Genomic DNA, 21175 nt, shown 5'->3' on the forward strand with positions numbered 1-21175 from the left:
CTCCTTCCAGGAAGGTTCTAGACTAGAGGGTGGTAATAGCTGATTGGCTACTCTCCAAGGTTTTGTCCTTTTTTTACAAAAGGACGTGGATGTTACTAAGGTGAGTCCTTTGGCCTATTACCCTATATGTCTTCTGAGACATTACTTTATTTATGTACCGGAGACTCCCATCCCGACGACTGGGAATAATTCAGGCATGTGAATCTATCAAAGATACCAATACTGGATAACCGCAGTTACAGGTAAGTAACGCGTTCCTTCCCTTTGGCCTCACCAGCGCCTCTCCGGTGTTCTCCCAGGTGATGGTTGCAGCTCATCTGCGGAGATCGGGGGGGCCAGTTTTCCTCCATCTCAACGAAAGGCTGTTAAAGGCAGGCTCGCCCCAGGCTGTCGTCTTCCACCTGCAGACAACGGCAGACCGCTTGCGTTTGCTGGGGTTCACTATCAACATGCCGAAGTCACATCTGACTCCCTCTAAGATGCTCCCTTTCATCGGAGCGGTTCTGGACACAGTGCGGTTTCAGGCCTATCCTTACAAATGGCGAGTCCAGGATATTCAGGCTATGATACAGATGTTTCAGCCTTTATCCTGGATTTTGGTGAGATTGACTGAGGTTGCTGGGACTCACGACCGCCTGCATCCTGCTAGTGACACATGCCCGCTGGCATTAATCCGTGAAATCTCTCGGACATGGTCCATATCTCGGAGGGAACTGTGAAACATCTGCAGTGGTGGCTAACGAACTGTGGTTTGGTCAGCGGCAGACCCCTCTCCCTTCCTCCAACCAGATCTGACAGTAGTTACAGATGTGTCACTCCTGGGATGGGCTGGCCATCTGGGAAAGGTGGAGATCGGCGGATTCTGGGTGCTGCGGAATCCGGGCTCTACATCAACATGTTGGAGCTCCAAGTGATTAAAAGTCTTTCTACCCTCCATCCAGGTAAGCCTGGTGCAGGTGTTCACGGGCAACACCGCCCACATGTGGTACTGCAACAGGGCACGGGGGGGTTGTGGACCCTTTGTCAAGAGTCCCTGCATCTCTGGACATAGCTGGAACAGCAGGGCATATCCCTGGAGGTTCAACATCAGAGCAGACAAACTGATCTGAAGATGCCTACCGGATCACAAATGGCGTCCTCATCTGGAAGTGGTGCACGGTCTCTTTCAGCAGTGGGGAGAACCTTGGTTTGATCTGTTAGTCAGGACGAGAACATGCAATATCAGCAGTTCCAAGGCGGCTCTAGCTCAGAAACACTTTTCGTCTCAAGTGGAGCTCATGCCTCCTTTCTGCCCAGATCACGCCTGCCTAGAGTTCTCAAGAAGATCAGGAACGACCAGGCCCAAGTCATTCCTGTGGCTTCGTACTGGTCATGGAGAGTCTGGTATCTCGAGCTGTTGAGCTTGCCCATCGGTCTTCCGATCCGGCTGTTCCTTCTGGTGGATCTTTCGTCACAGCAGCAGGTGACAGTTCTCCACCCTCACCTATCCATGCTCCTCCTTCTTGTGTAGAGAATGAACAACCACAGCTGATGGCTTCTGACCTCTCACCCAAAGTCTGTGATGTTATCTTAGCAGCCCCGTGTCCCTCCAAGACAGTTTACCCCTGCCGTTGTCAAAATTTGTGGCATGGTGCACAGAAACAGTTGATCCCCTTTGTCCCCTTTTTTCAGGTTCTCCGTTGATACTTTCCCTTGCCCAGCATGGCTCTTCTCTGGGCACTCTAAAGAACTTTCTCTCTGCCACGTCTGCTTTTCTGTGGCTGCCTGATCAGCCATCCCACTCCAAATCCCCTATTGTACATAGGTTTCCGAAAGGTTTACAACATTTATTTCCACCTTCTCCATTTGTTTTGCCTCAGTCTCATCCTCACTTACCTTGTGTGTGCTTTTTTGAGCCTCTGCACAATTGTCCCCTCGGGCTCCTTACCACTAAGACTGCCTTCCTGGTTGGGATAGCATCTGCCCATAGTGTCAGTGAGCTTCAGGCTTTCTCACCCAAGCATTCTTACCTCAACATTTATGCTGAGAAACTGTGGCTCCGCACAAGAGCCTCCTTTCTTGCAAAAGTGGTCACTCAATTTAATTTAGGCCAATACCTTACCTTATTACTTGTTTACGCTCCTCTACATCACTCCAAAGGAGATCAGCAACTCCACCATCTGGACCCAAAAAGGGCATGGTCATTCTACCTTGACCACACACACACGAGTTTTTGGTGCACAACCAACTCTTCATGTTGGAGCGAAGAAGGGACAGACCATACAGAAAAGGACCATCTCACGATGGATCGTACTTTGTAGCAAAATCTGATGCCCATTGGCTAAAAGCAACCCCCTGAAGGTTTACGTGCTCATTCAACCAGAGCTTAATCTGCACCAACTGTGTTGCCTTACGGAGTTCCAGTCCTGGACATCTGCCTAGCAGCAACTTGGGCATCTCTGCGCACTTTTGCCAAACACTGTCTGGACGATCAAATTGGTCCACATGCCCACCTTCGGGGAGGTATTGCTGTGGTATCTCTTCATAGGTAAGGAATCTGTGGCTAGAAGTCTCTATCAGATGAACAAGTTCATTACCTTTGATATTGCCTTATCTCATAGAGACTCTGTGAAGCTGCAGATTCTTTACTGACCCACCCATCCTCCGTGCTCTGCGAACGGATTTCTAGAGTCAGGGTTTTTCCCATTTCAGGGCCCTAGTTTTCCACACCAGTGGTAAATGCTCAATGTGCCTCTACACTTCCGGCATGGAAAATTGCAAAAAGTAACTTATGTCAGCGTGCCTGGGTGGTGTCTATATAGGAACCTCGAACGTCCCTTCCGGTGCAGATGATGCCAATGGGAGCGAACGATGCAACCTACCGGTTCGGAGGGGTACTGCTGAAGAAAGAATTTCTAGATACAGTATGATGCCTGGGTTTAATTCAAAGGTATGGAATCTGCGGCTAGATGGTCTTCACCAGATAAGGCATTACTGAAAGTAAGTAACTTGTTTGTTTCCCCCTTCTCTCTTTGCCATGCCTCAGTGGCACCTTAAGTTGATGCTCATCCTCTGTATGATTCCACCCCTTCGAACCCATGCACAGGCGTCTCAGCAGTGGTTTATTAAAGACTGTGTTCTAGGTTTTCAGTAATTCAGCTCAGTGTATTAGTGAACTTAGAACCAAATGGTCACACATTTTCAAGTTGGTAATTGCATCACTGTACTGACATTCTACATGCCTCCTGGGTTCACCAAAAAAGAGGGTAAACAACACTGCCTCGATAGGAGAGCTATTTCAATTTTCGGGATCCTTGTAGCAGATTCTAAATGTGAGGACTCTGCAGGAAGACTATCCGTAGGAAAGCTAGTTAACAAATATAACTAACGTGTTCATCGCTGGAGCACTGTAGTGGTGGAAGAATGACTTTATCTTTTCAGTTACCCAACTTATTCATTTAATTTTAAGATTATTTTTTCTATTCACAGTGGGAGACGGAAGAATGGGATATCCTGAAGAAGCTCCTTATGATGCTATTCACGTAGGCGCTGCAGCTCCTGTTGTCCCACAAGCAGTAAGCATTTAATTGTGGATATGTGAACTTACTACTAGAATGTTGTAGTGTTGTACAGTTACAACGCGTTTAGTGACAGCAAATTGTTTATTTATTTCAAAATATTGTCTCAAAATGCATTCTCTATAATAGAAAATTTAAGATTGATTAGATTAATTTACAAGATGCATAAATCCACAGTGACAAAGTGTTTTAATGAGATTTGTCTGTGGTGCAACAGACAATACTTGTTACATGTTTTACAATGTATTACAGTGGATCTATTGGTGATGAAGAAACACATTTATCACTTGACATGGCTTGAATCTTACTCTATCAAAGTATGGTACCCATTAATATGTTTCATTAACAAGGACACCAGATACCTAACAAATGCCAGAATGCTACATGCTCTGCAAATCGTACAGCAGTAACCCTTTGAGAAGTGGGTGCTCGGCAAGGTCTGCAACATGGACTAAGGAATAGGGTGCTGCTTGACAGTAGATTTGAACATCCATATCTTTGGAGTCAAGAGTATGTTATGGTGGGACATTTTCTCTGGTCAAAGTAATATTCAGACTTGGAGTTGGCTAAGAACGCATCACTCAGTATTGTATGTAACATACATTTTCCAATCCTTTTGAAAATTGAGTAACTGTGTAAAAACATGTTCTACCTTACTTGTTGTTTTCAGCATAGCCCCAAATCCCCAAAGTCAATTGGCCTTTTTAGTGGTGAAAGTGGAGCCCCATAGAATCCAGTGAACCCTATCCACATGCAAAAGCAGATTCATAACAGTTATTACTTGGCACATATGTATTATCTAGGTCCCGAAGAGAAGTACGGTCTGTTTTTTAAACTAGTTATGTTAGGAAAGAGCATTTTGTTACTATTTCATATGTACATAAGAGATTTAAAGCCCAATATGTCAAAATGTTAACTTAAATGTTATTGATGAATATATTGTCTCTTGTTCTAGCTTATCGATCAGTTAAAACCTGGAGGAAGATTAATATTACCTGTTGGTCCTGCTGGCGGAAACCAAATGTTGGAACAGTATGACAAATTAGAAGATGGTGGCGTCAAAATGAAACCTCTGATGGGGGTCATCTACGTGCCTTTAACAGACAAAGAGAAACAATGGTCCAGGTGGAAGTGATTTTCTGTTCCACTCTTTCTTCTAAATTCAGAAAAGGTGAAGGGGTGTAGATTTTAGCAGGTGGACTGCAAGGTTTGCTTTTGCTGCTTGCACTGCATCCTGCCACAGCATACTATTTACATGGTTGCTGTAAAAATTAGGCTTTAATGGCATAGAATCTTATGCTAACCTCGCACATCTTTATTAAAACACTTCTGATTATTCTATTTTCCTTTTGCATGTTTTTTACCTTATAATACATTTCTGCTTTCTTTAATTCACTTCTCTACGTTATAAGTTCACAATTGAAAGATGTTGTCCGTTCACCATACAAGTTACTTTTCATTCTATAAATTTTGCCACTGTATAAGTGGTGCGTACAACTGTCAGTAAAGGCTTTTCTTTTTATGCAATTAAGTTAATATTGACCATTTAGAAACTCAAAAAGCACACTACAGTTGTGTAATAGAGGTAGATTGCTGTTATCGTTAAAACAAATTGTTTGGCGTTTGTGGTGATTTACCCCAGGTATTTAGCAAGCTCGTTGGAAATAGCCAATGGACAATGTAGAAATATTTTTTAAATACATTTTTGAGAGGTTGAATTAGGCTAGTGAAATGTGTGTGCTGGTTAACTAAATTAATTTTTGGTAGTCTGATGATGATTTATGGGCCTTTTTTACAGGCAGAGCGTTTCCAATTAACACAACTACAGCATTGGATGTTTCATATATTCGCATGCTTAAGTAATTCCACGTAGTCGGGCTGTGGGACTTCCTGGTAATCTTAAATAGCAGTGAACTGTGTTAAAATGGCCATCAGCATCAACAGTGATTTAGTGGCATATCTACATCATATGAAGCAACCGAACTTCAACCAATAAGGTGGGAGTGCCCACTCTCCTGCTCCCCATAGAAGCCACAGTAGATCAGATTTCTATTATATGTTGTGTGTGAGGTATTCCCCAGGCCGATCTCTGTGACCTTATACTGACACTTTTTTTCTGGTCCACCAAAGGACTAAACCATCCCTACCTTAAGCTTTCAGAGTAATGCAAGTTGTTTTTAGGGGAAATTTATCTTTCTGGGCCAGGGAAACCTGTTGTTTATCCTCAGCTGTCGCCATGGCTGACAGTGAAGAAACCCTGTTTAAGTCCTGTTCATTTTGTTGCCCTAAAAAGATTTGTACTGAAGACTCTCTTAATAAATGTATGTAATGCCTTGATCCAGCGCTCTAGCCTTTGTGGTGTGACATTTGTAGGCTTTTCCATATAAAATAATAAGAGACAGAACGGAGGTTAGCCCTTCATTGGAGAAGAAAAAAAGACCTCCTTCTAAGGGGTTACTCCTTCTGAGAGTCAATATGCTAAGGGCTCCTCGAAACACTTCCACGAAGGTGGTGCAAAAAAGGAAACACATTTTTCTGAGGTCGATCTTCAAAATAAAGGGCTCCAGCCAGCGCTTCCCACAAAAGGTTTGGAGATTCCTAAAAAAAATGCTTCAAACAAGGTGATCACCAGTCTGTGCAAAAAATCTGTCAAAATAAAGCTTGCTGGACCCCTTAACTGATTTCCAGCCTCTACAAATGTCCTCTTCTTCGTTGATGTTAAAAAAAAATCTAATGTCAAAGACCAGGTTAGTCATCAACGGTACCATCTTCTATGTCGAGACCACCGTCAGCAGCCAGATCATTGTTGAAGCCGTTATCTGACTCCTCAACGACAACAGTCAACTGCAGTTTTTTTCCATGATAGTCACTTTTTCAGCCACTCAAGTGACCGCAAACCACCCAACACAAATAAGTTTCTGCAATTTTCAGTGGCTTATGTAGACCTCAGACATGTAGAGGATATTTAAATCACTTCAGACATCAATGCCATCAATGATACCCTCTGTAACACGCCAGTTGCGCCCAGGATTACACACCCAACATAAACAGACAAGTGTATGGTAGATCATCTACACGAAGGAGCGCATCCCAGTCTAGCTCTTAACACAATCAAAAATGCTCTTGACTTCTCGCAACAGAATTTACCTTTTTGCCCTAGCACGGGAGTCGATCAATCAATTGATGAGGCATGTTGTTCATTTGATTCATTGCTTGAACTGTATGTAAAGGCCACCTGTTTGCCCACCAGGAAAAGAACATCTTCATTTGAGGGACCTACAAAAACAGGATAGACTCCTTCTACTCAAAGAAGCAATCAAGCCAGTACTTAAGAACCAATGGAATCAAGGATTTTATTCCTGACTATTTCTAGTAAAAAACAGAAGGCTGGTCAATCGAGACCTATCATGGACCTCGAGGAACTCAACAATTCCCTTGGCAAAAGAAACCTTCAACACATCGCTCCACGAAGTCATCTTGATGGTCCAGGGAAAACAATAACCTGACGTCCTTGGATATTCACAATGTTTGTTCACATCCCAATACACTGTGAACACAGACAATACCTTCTCTTTGCAGTGACAGACCACCACTTACAAGTCTGTACCATTCAGCCTCAAGTCAGCATCTCAGATATTTGCAAAGTGCATAGCTCTAGTTGCTGCTTACCTTCGGCGACAGGGTCACCAGGTTTACCCGTACATGGACAACCCGCTTGTCTAAGGTAAAGGCAAATGCTTCGATGGCTGCCTGCCAAAAGCCAGGGCTTACACTGAACATTGACAAGTCCTGCACAGAACTTCTCATAGAACTACAGTTCTTGGGAGTGATATTAGACACACAAGTGGAAAAAGCTTTCCTCTCCATAGAAAGATAATGAAAACCTCAAAGCATGGTAAAGATCTTATCTGGCAAGCAGTGTCTTCCATATAACATAAGTCCCTGCTGTGCCTGATGTCTTCATACATAGGTCTTGTATCCTATTGGTGTCTCAGGTTGAGACCCATCCAGCAAGAACTGAGCGGTGAATGGAAACAGTTCACAGGCCCGTATGCCTTTTATATTATACTCCGGATAGAATCGCTAAATGGTCATCGGGTAATACTATAAGTAGTGAGCTGGCAAAATGCCCAAGATGTAATTTTATATGCGGCCGACCTCAAACATATGTTTTTAACATTTCCGGAACTATCAATATTCTGCCAGAAGGTTGGGGATGTTCTGCATCGAAAGCTAGGGATTGAAATACCTTGGTCGACCACTGAAATTATGATGGGATATAGTTCTACAAATTCTAACTGTAATAGTTTGTTTGCTATTCTATTAGTTGCAGCAAGATTAACTATAGCGTGGATATAGCCAAAACCACCAACTGTGATGGATTGATGGCTGCTAGTAAGGCAGATATATGACATGGAACTCGCATTGGCCGAGACGAGAGGGATCCGCTCTGACTAAATGTACTGTAATCTGGGGACATTTGTTTTGAATGACATTAGCAGAAAGAAATGATTTGGCCATTTTTCTTAGCTGATGTACTGATGACCGATTATGCATTTATTAGTTTAATTTTTTTCTCCATTTTATGGTGGTTATGTTAGATGGATGTCTGTTTATATCTAATTGAGTATTTTATTTGTCTTGTATATGATGCCTTCTCGTTGACAAATAAAAAGATATAAAAAAAAAAAAAGGGAAACCATTCACAGGCCCTGGGATTGCACAGTCAAGCAAGTTCCACTATGGAGGTGGATCTCAATGCAGGCTTCCACTCCATCGTACATCGGGCATAGTGGTACTCAAAAATGATGCTGTGATGGAAGACTGGGGATGAAACATGCAAAAACGTAGGACTCAATCCCTTTGTTCAGATATAGATTAGAAGCACCACATTACCATCCAGGAACGCAGAGATAAAAGAATGGGTCTCCAAGTGTTCCTTCCAGGTCTGACAGGTAAAGCGGTCCTCATAAAAACAGACAGTGTTGATATTCTTCATCACCAACAAGGAGGAATGAAGTCCGGCCTCTGTCAGAAGAGGCACAGTCACTGTGTGACGGGCCTGTCACCAGTCAAGTGGACTTTGCCATGGAGCATCCCCCTGGACAGCAAAACGATCAGGCTGATGCATTCAGTCAAACACTATTGTAATTGAAACTCCACCAAGACTAAGCGTGGTAAACCCATGCTGGATTTGTTTGCCAACCAAAAGAAATGCTAGTATAACGCCTGCAGGTTTTGGCAACCAAAGGCCAAGGGTAATTCCTTTTTGATCAGATAGTTGAGCATGCTTGCATACCTCTTTCCACCATTTTCCCTGAGGAAAGCAAAGACAGACCATTGTAACCTGATTATCATTGTCCCGGGCTGACCTCGCCAGTACTGCTTCACAGAGCTCTTGATTCTCTAAATGCCCTTCAATACCACTAAAGATGCATTCCAAACTACCCTTCAGGCCCAACCGAGACATTCTGCACCACAATTTCAATCGTTGAGCCTGACAGTTTGATACCTGACAACCTAAAGTATGATCACCATGATCTCTCGGCAGAATGTAGAAACATCCTGGTGCAAGTTCAAGTGCCGGCTACCACCAGAACTTGCAATGTCAAATGGAAATGCTTTTGTGTCTAGTGCAAGGCAAAAGCATTCCATCCAATGACAGTAATAACTCATCAGTTACTTCCTTATTCACTGAACTTGGCAAAGGATAGTATAACATACTCAATTTGAGTTCATCTTGCAACAGTTATGGAGTTCTGGAGGACAGAGAGAAACTCAGTCACGCTTTTCTCGCAGAGAATCATAATGTGCCTTTTCAGAGTCTTGACCTACAATACCCCGGGAAACAAAATACTGTTCTGAGACAACTTATGTTGCCTCCGTTGGAACCTACCTAGAAGGATATTTAAAGCTCCTCTCCTAGAAAACACAAAAAACATGATTTTACTATGAAAGAACCCTAACTTTTGTTTCACAAAGGACAAAGTTATCTTGAGGACCAATCCCAAATTTATTTCCAAGGTCCCTACTGACTTCCTTCTCTTGTGCTGCGATCCTTTTGTCCAAATTCCACAACTTCATCAGAGAAGTCTTTACACTCACTTTATGCGCACACATGCTTCAAGTTTTATGTTGGCAAGATGAGACATTCGCTCTGCGGACTCAATGTTTGAGTCCTTTGGCCATCTAATAATAGGCCGACCCCTGTGTGACCAGGTAATAGCATATTGGTTATCATCTTGCTTCAGGGAGGCCAATTGTCCAGTGCAGGGGCGAGTGAGGACAAACTCCACCAGGAGCATGGCTACACAAACCGCACTCTACACTGAAGTGCCTTTACGAGACAACTGCTGTGCTGCTATCTGGAAGTTGAGTGCCTTTTTTCCATCTTTTTTCAGAGATGTCCCCAAAGAAACCCACTGCGTTCAAAGTCTTGTGGCGCCTGTCATCAACCGGTTTCAGTGACGGACCCAGCTTGGTGTGTCTGTGGTGCCTGTAGAGGGACCACGACTCCAAGTCGTATGCAGGGTGCAATATTTTGAGCCCCAAGGTCATCTGCAAGTGGACCATGAAGCTCTTGGCCACTCACCAGGCAACTCCACGCCACACCAGGTCTTGTTAGCGTGGGAGGTTTCGGGTCAGTCCTAGTCACACTTCAGGACTTCTTCAGGTAAGTCCCATAAGAAGTCAAAGCGTTCTTCAATATCTGTGCCGCTCCCATTTTGCGTATGATGCCAGGGAACAAAGCTACAAATATCGACCTGTGCCGCTGGTGTCAGAAACTGGGTCTTTCTGCCCTTCCCTGAATTTTGTGGACCCAGAGTGACCTCCCCCCTTTTCCAAGATCTTAATGAGCCAATGAGCCTTATTTTGGGTCAGTCAGACACCTCTGGAGCAGTTTCTGACCCTACGAGGTCTTCTACGTGGCCTCAGCCGGCAGGGTCCGCCCTCAGCACCAATCGACCCCTCGGTGGATTGACTACATCCGCATGACCTCCTCCCTCTGTGGTGACCTCCTCCCTCTGTGGTGACCTCCTCCCTCTGTGGTGACCTCCTCCCTCTGTGGTGACCTCCTCCCTCTGTGGCGACCTCCTCCCTCTGTGGCGACCTCCCTCCCCCCTCCGTGGCGCCCTCCCCCTCTGTGGCGTTGTCCTTCCCCCTCCTCCTTGGTGACCTCCGACCCCCTTCTCCGTGGTGACCTCCTCCCCCGCCCCCTCCATGGCAACCTCCTACTGACTTCCTCTGTGGTGACCTCCTCCCCCCTCCTCCTTGGTGACCACCTCCTCCTTCTAGCAACCTCGTACCTCCCCCCCCCCCCCCCCTTTCCTCCTCCGTGGCGACCTCAGTGTTTTCCCTACCACACCACAGGATAGAGAATCTTAAGGGGCTGGATACCTTCGGTCAGGTGATTTTCTCTTCTGCCAGCCTGGCACTGTGGTCCACGAACCCTGCATGATTATTTGGCCATTATTCCAATACTGTGTGGGATACAGTTGTGCAAGTGATACTGATGGCCCCTGATGAGGCCCGGGCCATACTCTACCCCGCCATTGCTGACTGGTGAGGCGCAACAAAGTTCACAATCAGATGTGGGTATCATACAACCTACTTGCGGGGCCGAGCCATCTCTTCTTTGCTGGTGCATCGCCATCATGCCTGGTTGAGAAATACTGGCTTTTTGGGACATGTTCAAGCCTCGCTCATGGACATGCTCATCAATGGAACCCACCTTTTTGGAGACTAAGCAGATTCAGCTTTGGATAGATTCAAGCACAGTAGGGCCACTGCTATGTCTTTGGGGTTCTCTGAGGCCAAACAGCTGCATTCCACCCTACACCCTTTCTGTGGAAACGGTAGGGGCCATCAGCCATGTCCATTCCCCCCCCCCCCTAGCCGCCACAGCCAGCAATATGTCCTTTCAAGGCCACGGAAATGGCCCAAAGCCAGAGGTCAGCCAGAACTGCTCATCTCCACCCCCTAGCAGCTGCACAGTCTGTCTCTTTAATTTGCTGTTAATCCAGCAGGGGCATCCAGTTGGTTGCAGAATCCAACCCCATCTGCATAGAGGACCAAAATATTGAAAAGGTAAGTGCAAATAGATAAGTATAGATTTACTATTCTTAACTCTAAAGCTGCGTACCTTGAGGATATATACATCATCAAGGTACATATATGAGGAGTTATATGAAGTAAAACGTTACTTACCTTCACAATATTTGTGTACTCTATATTCTTGACACGATATTTTGGTCCACGATATTTCTGTTTCTGGTATTCTGTCTAAATAGTGAGTGATTACAGCAGAAAAATGGGTGCTCTAGATTATCCAACGGCCTCCCCTTCTAACAAACCATGTTGCAACTTCCTGCGTCCTCAGATCAGCTGGTAGAGGAGCGCTTTGCGCTCTTGTGACAGGAAGTGCTGGCTCTTCTGGCAAAAGGAACCATCAAGAGGTTGCCACTGGGAGAGGTAGGTCATGGTTGCTATTACAGCTACTTGCTGGTGCTAAAGAAGGATGAAGGCCTCCATCTTGAGATGCTCACCCTTGCACAGGTCTTATCTGCCCTCGACCCTGGAGACTGGATGGTAACATTGGACTTGTAGGGTTCCTATTTCAACATCCCTGACCTGCCTGCACACAGATGCTACCTGTGGTTCACAGTGGGCCAGAAGCATTATCAGATCACTGTGCACCCCGTTGGACTTACTAGTGCCCCTCGGGTGTTCAAAAAGGTGATGGCGATGGTTCCAGTCTTCCCGTACTTCGATGATTTACTTTAGAAGGCATCTTCCCCCCCCCCCCCCCGGGCACTCGTCTCCCACTGCAAGACCAATGCAGACCTCCTGTACTCACTTACTCACTGGGGTTCACTATCAACTTGCCGAAGTCACACATGATTCCCTCAAATGCTCCCATTAATCGGAGCTGTTCTTGATACAGTGCATTTTCGGGCTTATCCTCTGGAACATCGACTCCAAGATATTCCGGCTATAAATCTGATGTTTCAGCCTGTATCCTGAATTTTTGTGAGACTGACTTTGAGGTTACGAAGCCTCATCGCTTCCTGAATCCTATTGGTAAAACATGCCCATTGGCATATGCTGGTTCTGCAGTGGGACTTGAAGACAGAGTGGGCAAAACATCAGGGTAAGCTCTCCTACCTGGTCCATATATTGGAGGGAACTGCAAAAGACCTACAGTGGTGTCTCACAGACCACTTTTGGGTCAACAGCAGACCTCTCTCTCTTCCCCACCCAAAGCTCACAGTGGTGACATGCGTCACTTCTGGGTTAGTACAGGCACCAGGGAGAGGTGGAGATCAGTCTCAGCTCCACATCAGTCAGTTGGAACTGAAAGCGATCCAACTGGAAAGACTTTCTTTCTTACATCAAGGGAATGCTAGTTCAGGTGTTCACGGACACCACCACCATGTGGTATTGCAACAAGTAGGACGTGGTGGGGTCGTGGAGCCTATGTCAAGACGCTCTGCGTCTGTGGACATAAATAGAACGTCGGGCATTTGCCTGGTGGTACAACATCAGGCGGGCTCTCTGAACACCAGAGCAGACATAGCCATCAGTGCCTGGCAGATCATGAACGGCATCTTCATCCAGAGGTGGTACCTGGTCTCTTTCAAGAGTGGAGAGGAGAACCTTGGTTAGATCTAGCCACCACCGCTGAGAACGCACAATGTCTGCACTTCTGCGAGCTGGAGTTTACAAGGCGGCTTCCGCTCGTAGACTCATTTAGTCTCCAGTGGAGCTCATGACTCATGTATGCCTTTCTGCACTTCCCACTCCAGTCCAGAGTTCTCAAAGATCAAGAATGAATAGGTCCAAGTCATCTTAGTGGATCCAGGCTGAGCACGGAGGGTGTTAGACCGGACAGCTTAGGGTGGTCTTACCCCCAACATTTTGCTTTCTCCTCTTACTTTTTCAGTGCTCCTTCTTGCTGGTATTAGGACTCTGCATCCTTTACCACTGCTAACCTGTGCTAAAGTTCTTGTGCTGTCTCCCCAAAAACATGATAATATTGGTTCTTCCCGAATTGGCATATTTGATTTACTTAGTAAAGTGCACTACATGTGCCCAGGGCCCCGTAAATTAAGGGACACTAGTCTGCTTGCAGCAGTTATTGTGCCTCCCACATACGTAGCCCTCTAAACATCACTCAGGCCTGCCATTGCAGAGCCTATGTGTGCAATTTATGCTTCCATGTCGACCTTGCAACTTGCAAAATAAACCTTTTGCCAGGCCCAAACCTTCCCTTTTTTAGGTCGATGCTAGGGAATGCGCATGCGCAATCTTTGAAGCGTGCTGTATTCTGTAAAAGCACTTTGATCCCGCCTGCTGCTTACCACAGGTTGACTCCAATGTTGATGTTCTTTGCTGCCTCTTAATTGTTTTGTACAGCTGATATGTCAGTTCCATTCCTAGCTGAGGAGCACCTCGTAAGAACAGATTTATTTCACTTAATTAGTTCCCATTTGCAGGTACTACTTCTTCTACTCCTCTCCCAATCCCCCTGCCCGGTTTGCTAAGGGGTGTATTTTTTGCTTTCACCCTATACTAATTTATTTTCTGATCCATTTTTGGTGATTTTCAGGTGCCCTGAAGGGGGACTACTGTACCACTCTGAAACTGTGCGCAACCCAAAATCCTCCCCAGTTGTCAGCCCCGGGTTCCAAACTCTTTCACAAATACTGCTTCAACAGTGCTACTACTACTCTCATCCGAAGCCCACATTAGAAACCAGCGGGCATTCTGGTGCCAACTGCTGGCAGCCTCACGAGAGATGAGTTCCACGGTCATCCCTTGTGCTGTGCAATCTTTCTGAACCTCCGCAAACTGGGAAAAGAGAATGCCTGTCGGGAAACAGTCAGTATCTTTGGTGACCAGTTTACATTTCAAGGCAACCCTAACTCTAAATCTCAGGTGTGTTTTGTACAGTAAGGGGGGGGGCAAGGGTTTTAGGGGGGGGGGGAGGGGTCCCCAGGATGCAATCTGTGCACACTTGTGCAAACTAAAGAGCTTGTTTGCCATCGCTGGTACTGAGGATGAGCTGGGGCGCAAATAATTTTTGAGTGGTGACCCTTTGAACTACAGCAGCTCCCCCTGAAGAAGCTTCATGCCATGCTGGCGCCGACCTTTAAATGTTCATAACCTGACCTATGGTCCCAGCCCCCTATTGCGCCAACATACACAGAGCGCTGGAGGGGCAACCACGGCAAGCCATCTCTGCAATCTGACCTTCCACCCTTTGGTATCCCCGAAAGTTCAGGCTCTCCCAGTAACTCACACAGTCCTGTATTTTTTCATTTGCATTTGGGCACCTGCAGTTTTTGCTTTTATCTAGTCTAAGCCAAGACTAGAAGTTCCAAAATGCACAGAAACTGACAGGATTGCGAACTAGTCAATACTTTTCGAGAAACGGCCAACTCTTGGTTGTAGGTGTCTTTCTGTGGATTTTTATTTTTTTTCCTATTGCACTATTTATGCTTTCTTATCTTAAGTTTTTTCACGGTCTACCATGGAAAAAGTCCATCCTAGTTTGTCAAATTGTGTTCTCTGGGTGAATGTGTATAATTTAGGTTTACGAGAGTAAAGTCCTCCAGTGCATCTCTGTTGATCAACACTATAACCAAAAAATAACTCTTCTATTGGACATTCCTATTTTATCTATTTATTTACATTGTTTCTATAGTGCTGCAGTAGCAAAATTGTAGTTTGTGTGCTTTCATATGCAGATAGATTACAGTGCAACATATTGAATGTACATAAGAATATGAACACCATAAACAGACGAGCTGAGAGGATGTTCTAAGAGGACCCAGAAAACATTGAATACATTTGTATTTTTGCCAACTGAATCTCAGTGCTATATTAATGTCACGTGGGCAGCTTACTGAGGGTGCAGCCGCAGAAGGGCACACAAGGGCGCTGTATTGAAACAAATGGCTTTGTTGGTGGGTGAAGGGACCATCAAAATCGTAAAACATAATTTGGCCTGAGGTCTTACTCCGAAGCTGCTTTGAGTTTAGGTAAGGCCCATCAACCATTGTGAACTATATTGTAGGTTTGTGCCTAGGTATTAAAACCTCGATTCTTGTTTGCAAGTTTAATCATCCTAACCATTGCCTGATGAACGCAGCCATTGAAAAGTGGATACTGCCTTGAGAAACTTATTGAGTGGACATCTATTTGGACTTCTCAAGAGACCTGTGTTTGGTCTTATGGTGACCGGTTCAATTCCTGGCAGTTCCACTTAGCATTTTATCTTTCTGAAGTCCATAAAATGACTACCATTGAGTTGGGTAACAATATACCTATGTTATTCAGTGCCCAGATGCCCCAAGAAGTAAACTTGCACTTTACGAAAAAAGACTATTTTAGAGGGTCAAATTTTGCCAAGAATCTCCTGGTTAGAAGAACTCAAGGACTGGCTTAAATCTACCTGAGGGCACTCAGTGGCTGGGGCATCAAATATAGCAGTGTCTGGTCTACAGCTCCTCTATTGTTGCAGGTGGGAGCAGAGTTTGGAACCACACCAACTGTGGAGTCAATCCACCTAAATTTGAGCTTGACAGCAATGCATCAGTCAAGTGTTTCTTAGATCTAGATTACATTGTTTAAATCATAATTTCAGATTTACAGCCAACAAAGCCCAAGCCGATAGGGACCTTTACAAAATCCTGCTGAATGATGTCACTTCGGCTTTTATTCTCAAAACTAAAAAACATATGTCAAATCCACCGACACCTTCACCCAATTACTGACCTCTATCTTTTTAGGTCTGGCGTTAGTGAAGACCTTTTGATTTGACTATTGTATACATAGCCTTTACTTAATTAGAAGGGCTTTGGAATGGCCCTGTTTGTCTACTGGCCTGGTGTTGTCATTCACATTTTTCTCAGGCCCCATACAGCACGAAGCAAAGGGACAGCCCACTTCAGCCATTGTCTAACTTCACTGTGAGTGTTGGAATTCTGTCCTCTCACAAGAAGCACATCTACATGCAAAGGAGTTCCCTTCAATTCCAGGGCTGACTATGACAATATGTGCTTTTGACACATTCAGGTGTGCATAATGTCTGCTTGGTTACATATAAAGTAACAAAAATGCTTAGAGCACTTTTTTATTATAGCTTTTCAACATGCTGCACAGCAGCCACTCTGCTGTACAACATAGCTTAAAGACATTGGCAAGGCCAATAACTTTGGCTAAACAATTATATGGTCCCAAAGGCGAGACCTATTGTGTACGCCAATGCTTGTTATAAATATGTCACCCCTAAGGTAGGCCCTGGACAACCCAGAGGGCAGGATGCTATGTATCTAAAAGGCAGGCCATGTCATTTTAAGTTTTACATGTCCTGGTAGTAAACTCTTAAATTTAATTTTCACTACTGCAAGACCTATATCTCCCATAGGATAACATTGGGATTCCTTTATTACATTTTATAACTGTAATTTAAGTGGGAAGCTATAACTGATTTACGTTTGGTGTTTCTGGAATGACAATTTAAATTCCAAACTTTAGGTGAAGTCAAATTTTAATTTGCAATTCTGAAAAAGCAGCCTTTAGAAAGGTTGGCATCTTCTTACATTTGCCATTTGGTGCCTGCTGCCGGTCTCTGATCACATGTCTGGGGTGGATGACAGCTGGGTTTTGTGTATTTCCCATAGACCGCCACACACACTGGGAGCTTAGGTGTGACTTGATGGGCCACCCTTGCAGGATGGAAGGGAGAAGCTGGACCCAGCTTCACACCTGAATAGTCTGTGTCCTGTCACCACACAAAAGGCTGCATACCCCCCTGTAGAGAGTTTATAGAGCCAGGGCAGGAAGAGTAGTACCCCTGTGCACTTTTAAAGGCATGTCTTTGAAGTCCCCCCTCACCCAAACACTCATTACTTCAAAGGCACTACTGGGCATACGTAGACCTCAGCCACCACCACTTAATACACTTCTGGACGTGTGGATACTCTGCCAGGAAGGAGGACTGCCATTCTGCTGGACTGCTGCTTTGTTGGACTCTTGCTCTGCTGCCCTCTTGCCTGGGTGAGAAGGACTGGACCTGCATCACTTGACCCCAGAGTGACTCCAAAAGGCTAACTGGCTGGCCTCCCGATCTTAAGTCTCAGGGACAGAAGACTTCCAACCCCTGCACCTGGACTCTGCCATCTGTGAGTCTACCCTGCCAAGTGGTTGGTGCTACCCCAGTTCTGGACACTTGGGAAGTGGGCCTAAGATGCTAGCCAACGGCATCTTTTCTGCTGAGCGATGCATCGATGAGCAGAACGAGCGCATCTCCTTGGCAGAGTGGTGTGTCCCTTAGCAGAACAGACATTTTGCCGCTGTTGGGTGGAGTTGACTCCTTGCAATAGACTCATCGCCACAGCCTCCCACACCTGGAACCGACACATCACTTTTGGGACCGCCACTGTGCAACAATTTTCCCTGTGCAAGCTCCTTGCTACCCTCGTTGACAGCAGCCTCAACTACACTGCTGAAATTCCGCGTTGCTGCTTCACTGCCTTGCATCCTCGGCACTAGACTTCACATCACTGGCCTCATCAACAGGATCCTCTACATCGACGTGGTAGAACCTTGCACCGCAGCCTCGTCTCATCTCTGAACCAACACATCGCCTCAGCTGCGTGATGCATCTTCGACGCAGATCCACGCAATGCTTCACAACCAGGATTAAGGTTCTTTGTTCAGCAGGCCTAACTGGGTTCCTGTAGCTGGCTCGCGCTCCGTCGCGGTTCGCCTGAACTTGTGACTTTGTCCCATTACGGCACAAATACATATCTCCAATAGCGCTGTTTGCTCCCAGGCATTATTTTACTTTAAACTCAATACTCCATTTCCACCAATTGGATTTTTATCGTTTTGGTCTTGTTTTATTTATTAAATTAAGCTCTCTTATAACATGGTCTGGAATCTGTGTGTGGTATCCCAGACAACCAAAAACCTAATTTCTGACATTGGTGATTAGAGGTGAGGATAGGGACCTCTCTTTACGTAGTACCATACAGTGATTTGGTTTATACTACCATTCCATATCCAAGACCAATTCGAATTTTAAATTTCCCGATTGGCTTTTTCTGATTCTCCAAAAACCATGTCTCTGTTGGATCTGAAATTACCCCTGAAAGAATAGTTTGAGCTGGCCAGCATGGGTGTCTACACAGTGGCCCAATTCAAGGAGTTCTTCTAGGAGAGTGGGGGGGGGGGATGCTACCTGCCAAGAGCACCACCAGGAAGGTGGAACTGCAAAAGGCACTAAGGGCCTGGGCATAAGCACGCCTCACACAGATTGAAGCCACAGGAGGGGATGATGAGATGGAGAGACCTGAGGAGGACCCTTCTGGGGAACCACCTGCAGTGGAAAGGGTGCATTTTGACCCCTGAAGTGGAGCCCCATGACATTGCAGAGAGCAGTCTCTTCCCGCAACTTGTCCCCAGAGGAACTTGCAAAGAGGAGAGAGAAGAGGGAATTCACCTAATCGATTAGGAGAATGGTCTCCTATATAGTAAGCCTAAGGTTCCTGGTTCTGGTGCAGCCCATGTGCCGGTGGTCCCCCAGTGGTACAGGACCTTGCTACTGGGTTTGGTACATGATAGACCGCTGGAAGGACATTTAGGGCCAGACAAGGCCTTTGTCATGCTAGTCTCCCACTTCTATTGGCTCAGAATGAAGACCGCCTCATGCATTCTGTAAGTTCTGTCTCACCTGCCACACCATCTATTAACATGAGACTTACTCAAATCACGTTATTATTCTAGGTAAAATAAATACAGTAGCAATTAAGTACCATTTGTATTACTGTTCAATTGTGCAGTTCAACCACTATGCTCTTTATAGACCACAGTTAGCATTTCTTGTGGGGTTTAAGTGCTTTGTGAAAGAAGTGCACACAGTATTTGGCAAGACTGACTCGCCATATCAGGAAGCAGCTCTGGAGACGGCATCCAGACGACGTGCTTTGCAGATGTGAATTCCCACATAGTAGCCTTGCAGAATTGAAGACTAAAAGTTTATAAGTTTATAAAAGCAATTGTGTAGTTGAACTTGTCTGTCTAGAAGGCTTAGCAGCTAACTAAACCTGTGTTCCAATTCTAGCGCCTGACCCTAAAAGGAATGTGTGGTTTATGAAACCAAAAGTGGGAAATATGACAATTTCATATTTCGCTGTTCACCATTGCATTAGCCAGGACCTTTCAATTTTGTTAAAATTATTATATTATGTATTCTAGAGGCTTTCTGCCAGCCCCATTCATCCATTGGTCTGCAGGTGTCATTCACATTTTTCTTCTGCCCATTACAGCGTGCAGAATGGGGCAGTGAATCACCCATCTCAACCATTGACTCACTTCACTGTGAGTGAGGGCATTCTGCTCTTTCACAAGAGGTAGAACTTCACGCAAAGTAGCTCCTTTCAGTGGCACACATTGCAGGGAAAGTATGTGCTTTTTGTGAAAATATTTGAGCTTTTAGCCATTTTTTAAATGTATTTTCATGTGCCCAGCAGACACCCTGCCCCCCTCAACAATACAGTTTTCCAAGAACAGTGAAAAAAACATGCATTGACATTGCGAAGAGGCTGGCAGTACATACCATTCCTTCGGGCTTTGCCATTGCTTTTTTTGTTAAAGGATTGATTTATTTAAAACAAAACGTGTGGAAATAGAATAGCTTTACGTGATTTAACATCTGCACCAGGTACATAAGAATAATCATGCACAACCTGCCTGTTTGTTATTCTCATGGTATATAGGCCTGTGTGTGTCTTCACCATTTAACTGCAAAATGCTGCTGTTACAAACAGCTGCCTTTTTTAAAGCTGAAGATAAGCCTTTTCAGTGTCACAGGCTCTGCTCCTACTCGAAGCTGTGTCTAGCAAAGAGACTAATGTTCTCAAAAGCTAGACTGAAGCATTCAGCTGATTGTGGCTTTGAGTGTAAGATATTGTCCTAATGGCATTGCATGTTAGTTGCCATCTTCACAGAAGAGAAACATTAAAACATATTTTTCAAAAGATAATGGACAATATTTTCATTTTACGTATTAATATATATGATTTGTATCCTAGTTGTGTTGTGCTTTTTCTTAATGAGTGCTATGTGCCTTCATGGCCACCATACTACTGAGGTGGTGGGCATTCTGTTTGAGTTTTGGAAATTAGAATGTATAAGGACAGAAGGAAGGAGATGTCTGAAGGAACACTATATTTCTGTAGTAGGGGATCTCTGTTAGTCATAATCTATGAATAGTCCCACCCATGTGCGGGGACCCCGGAGCAATCCAAATATCTCTTAAGCTGTCCTGCATTTGCAAACCTGCAAAGACACTTAAGAGACAGACAAAATAATACAGCCTAATAACAATATGGCTGCACTGGCCAGCACTTCATCTGAAGTGAACACAAAAGCCAAAATAAAGTTTAAATGTCATTTTTATTCACATCTGACATGTTCCTTTATTGTATCACACTCCCTTCACCAAAATCCCTTTAAACAATAGAGAGGAAGGGGTGGACAGACAAGCCCTATAGGCTGTCATTATGTGTCTGCTAAAAGGATACCGTGCCTTTAAGGAACTCTCCAGA

General features: G+C 44.9%; 1 protein-coding gene across 2 annotated transcripts in view; it reads left to right on the forward strand.

Annotated features, from left to right (window-relative positions):
* Positions 1–21175, forward strand: part of PCMT1 (protein-L-isoaspartate (D-aspartate) O-methyltransferase) — a 278511-nt gene that overhangs the window by 210527 nt on the left and 46809 nt on the right. The window contains exons 6-7 of one of the 2 annotated variants that reach the window (XM_085612478.1): positions 3469–3554; positions 4513–4728. In XM_085612478.1, coding sequence (XP_085468604.1) covers positions 3469–3554; positions 4513–4692 — 266 coding nt within the window. In that variant the 3' untranslated portion in view covers positions 4693–4728. The remainder of the gene's footprint in view (positions 1–3468; positions 3555–4512; positions 4729–21175) is intronic. The other variant, XM_085612477.1, reaches the window with a different exon arrangement.

This window comes from Triturus cristatus, chromosome 6 (assembly GCF_964204655.1).
Source record: "Triturus cristatus chromosome 6, aTriCri1.1, whole genome shotgun sequence".
In the NCBI taxonomy this organism is placed as follows: domain Eukaryota; kingdom Metazoa; phylum Chordata; class Amphibia; order Caudata; family Salamandridae; genus Triturus; species Triturus cristatus.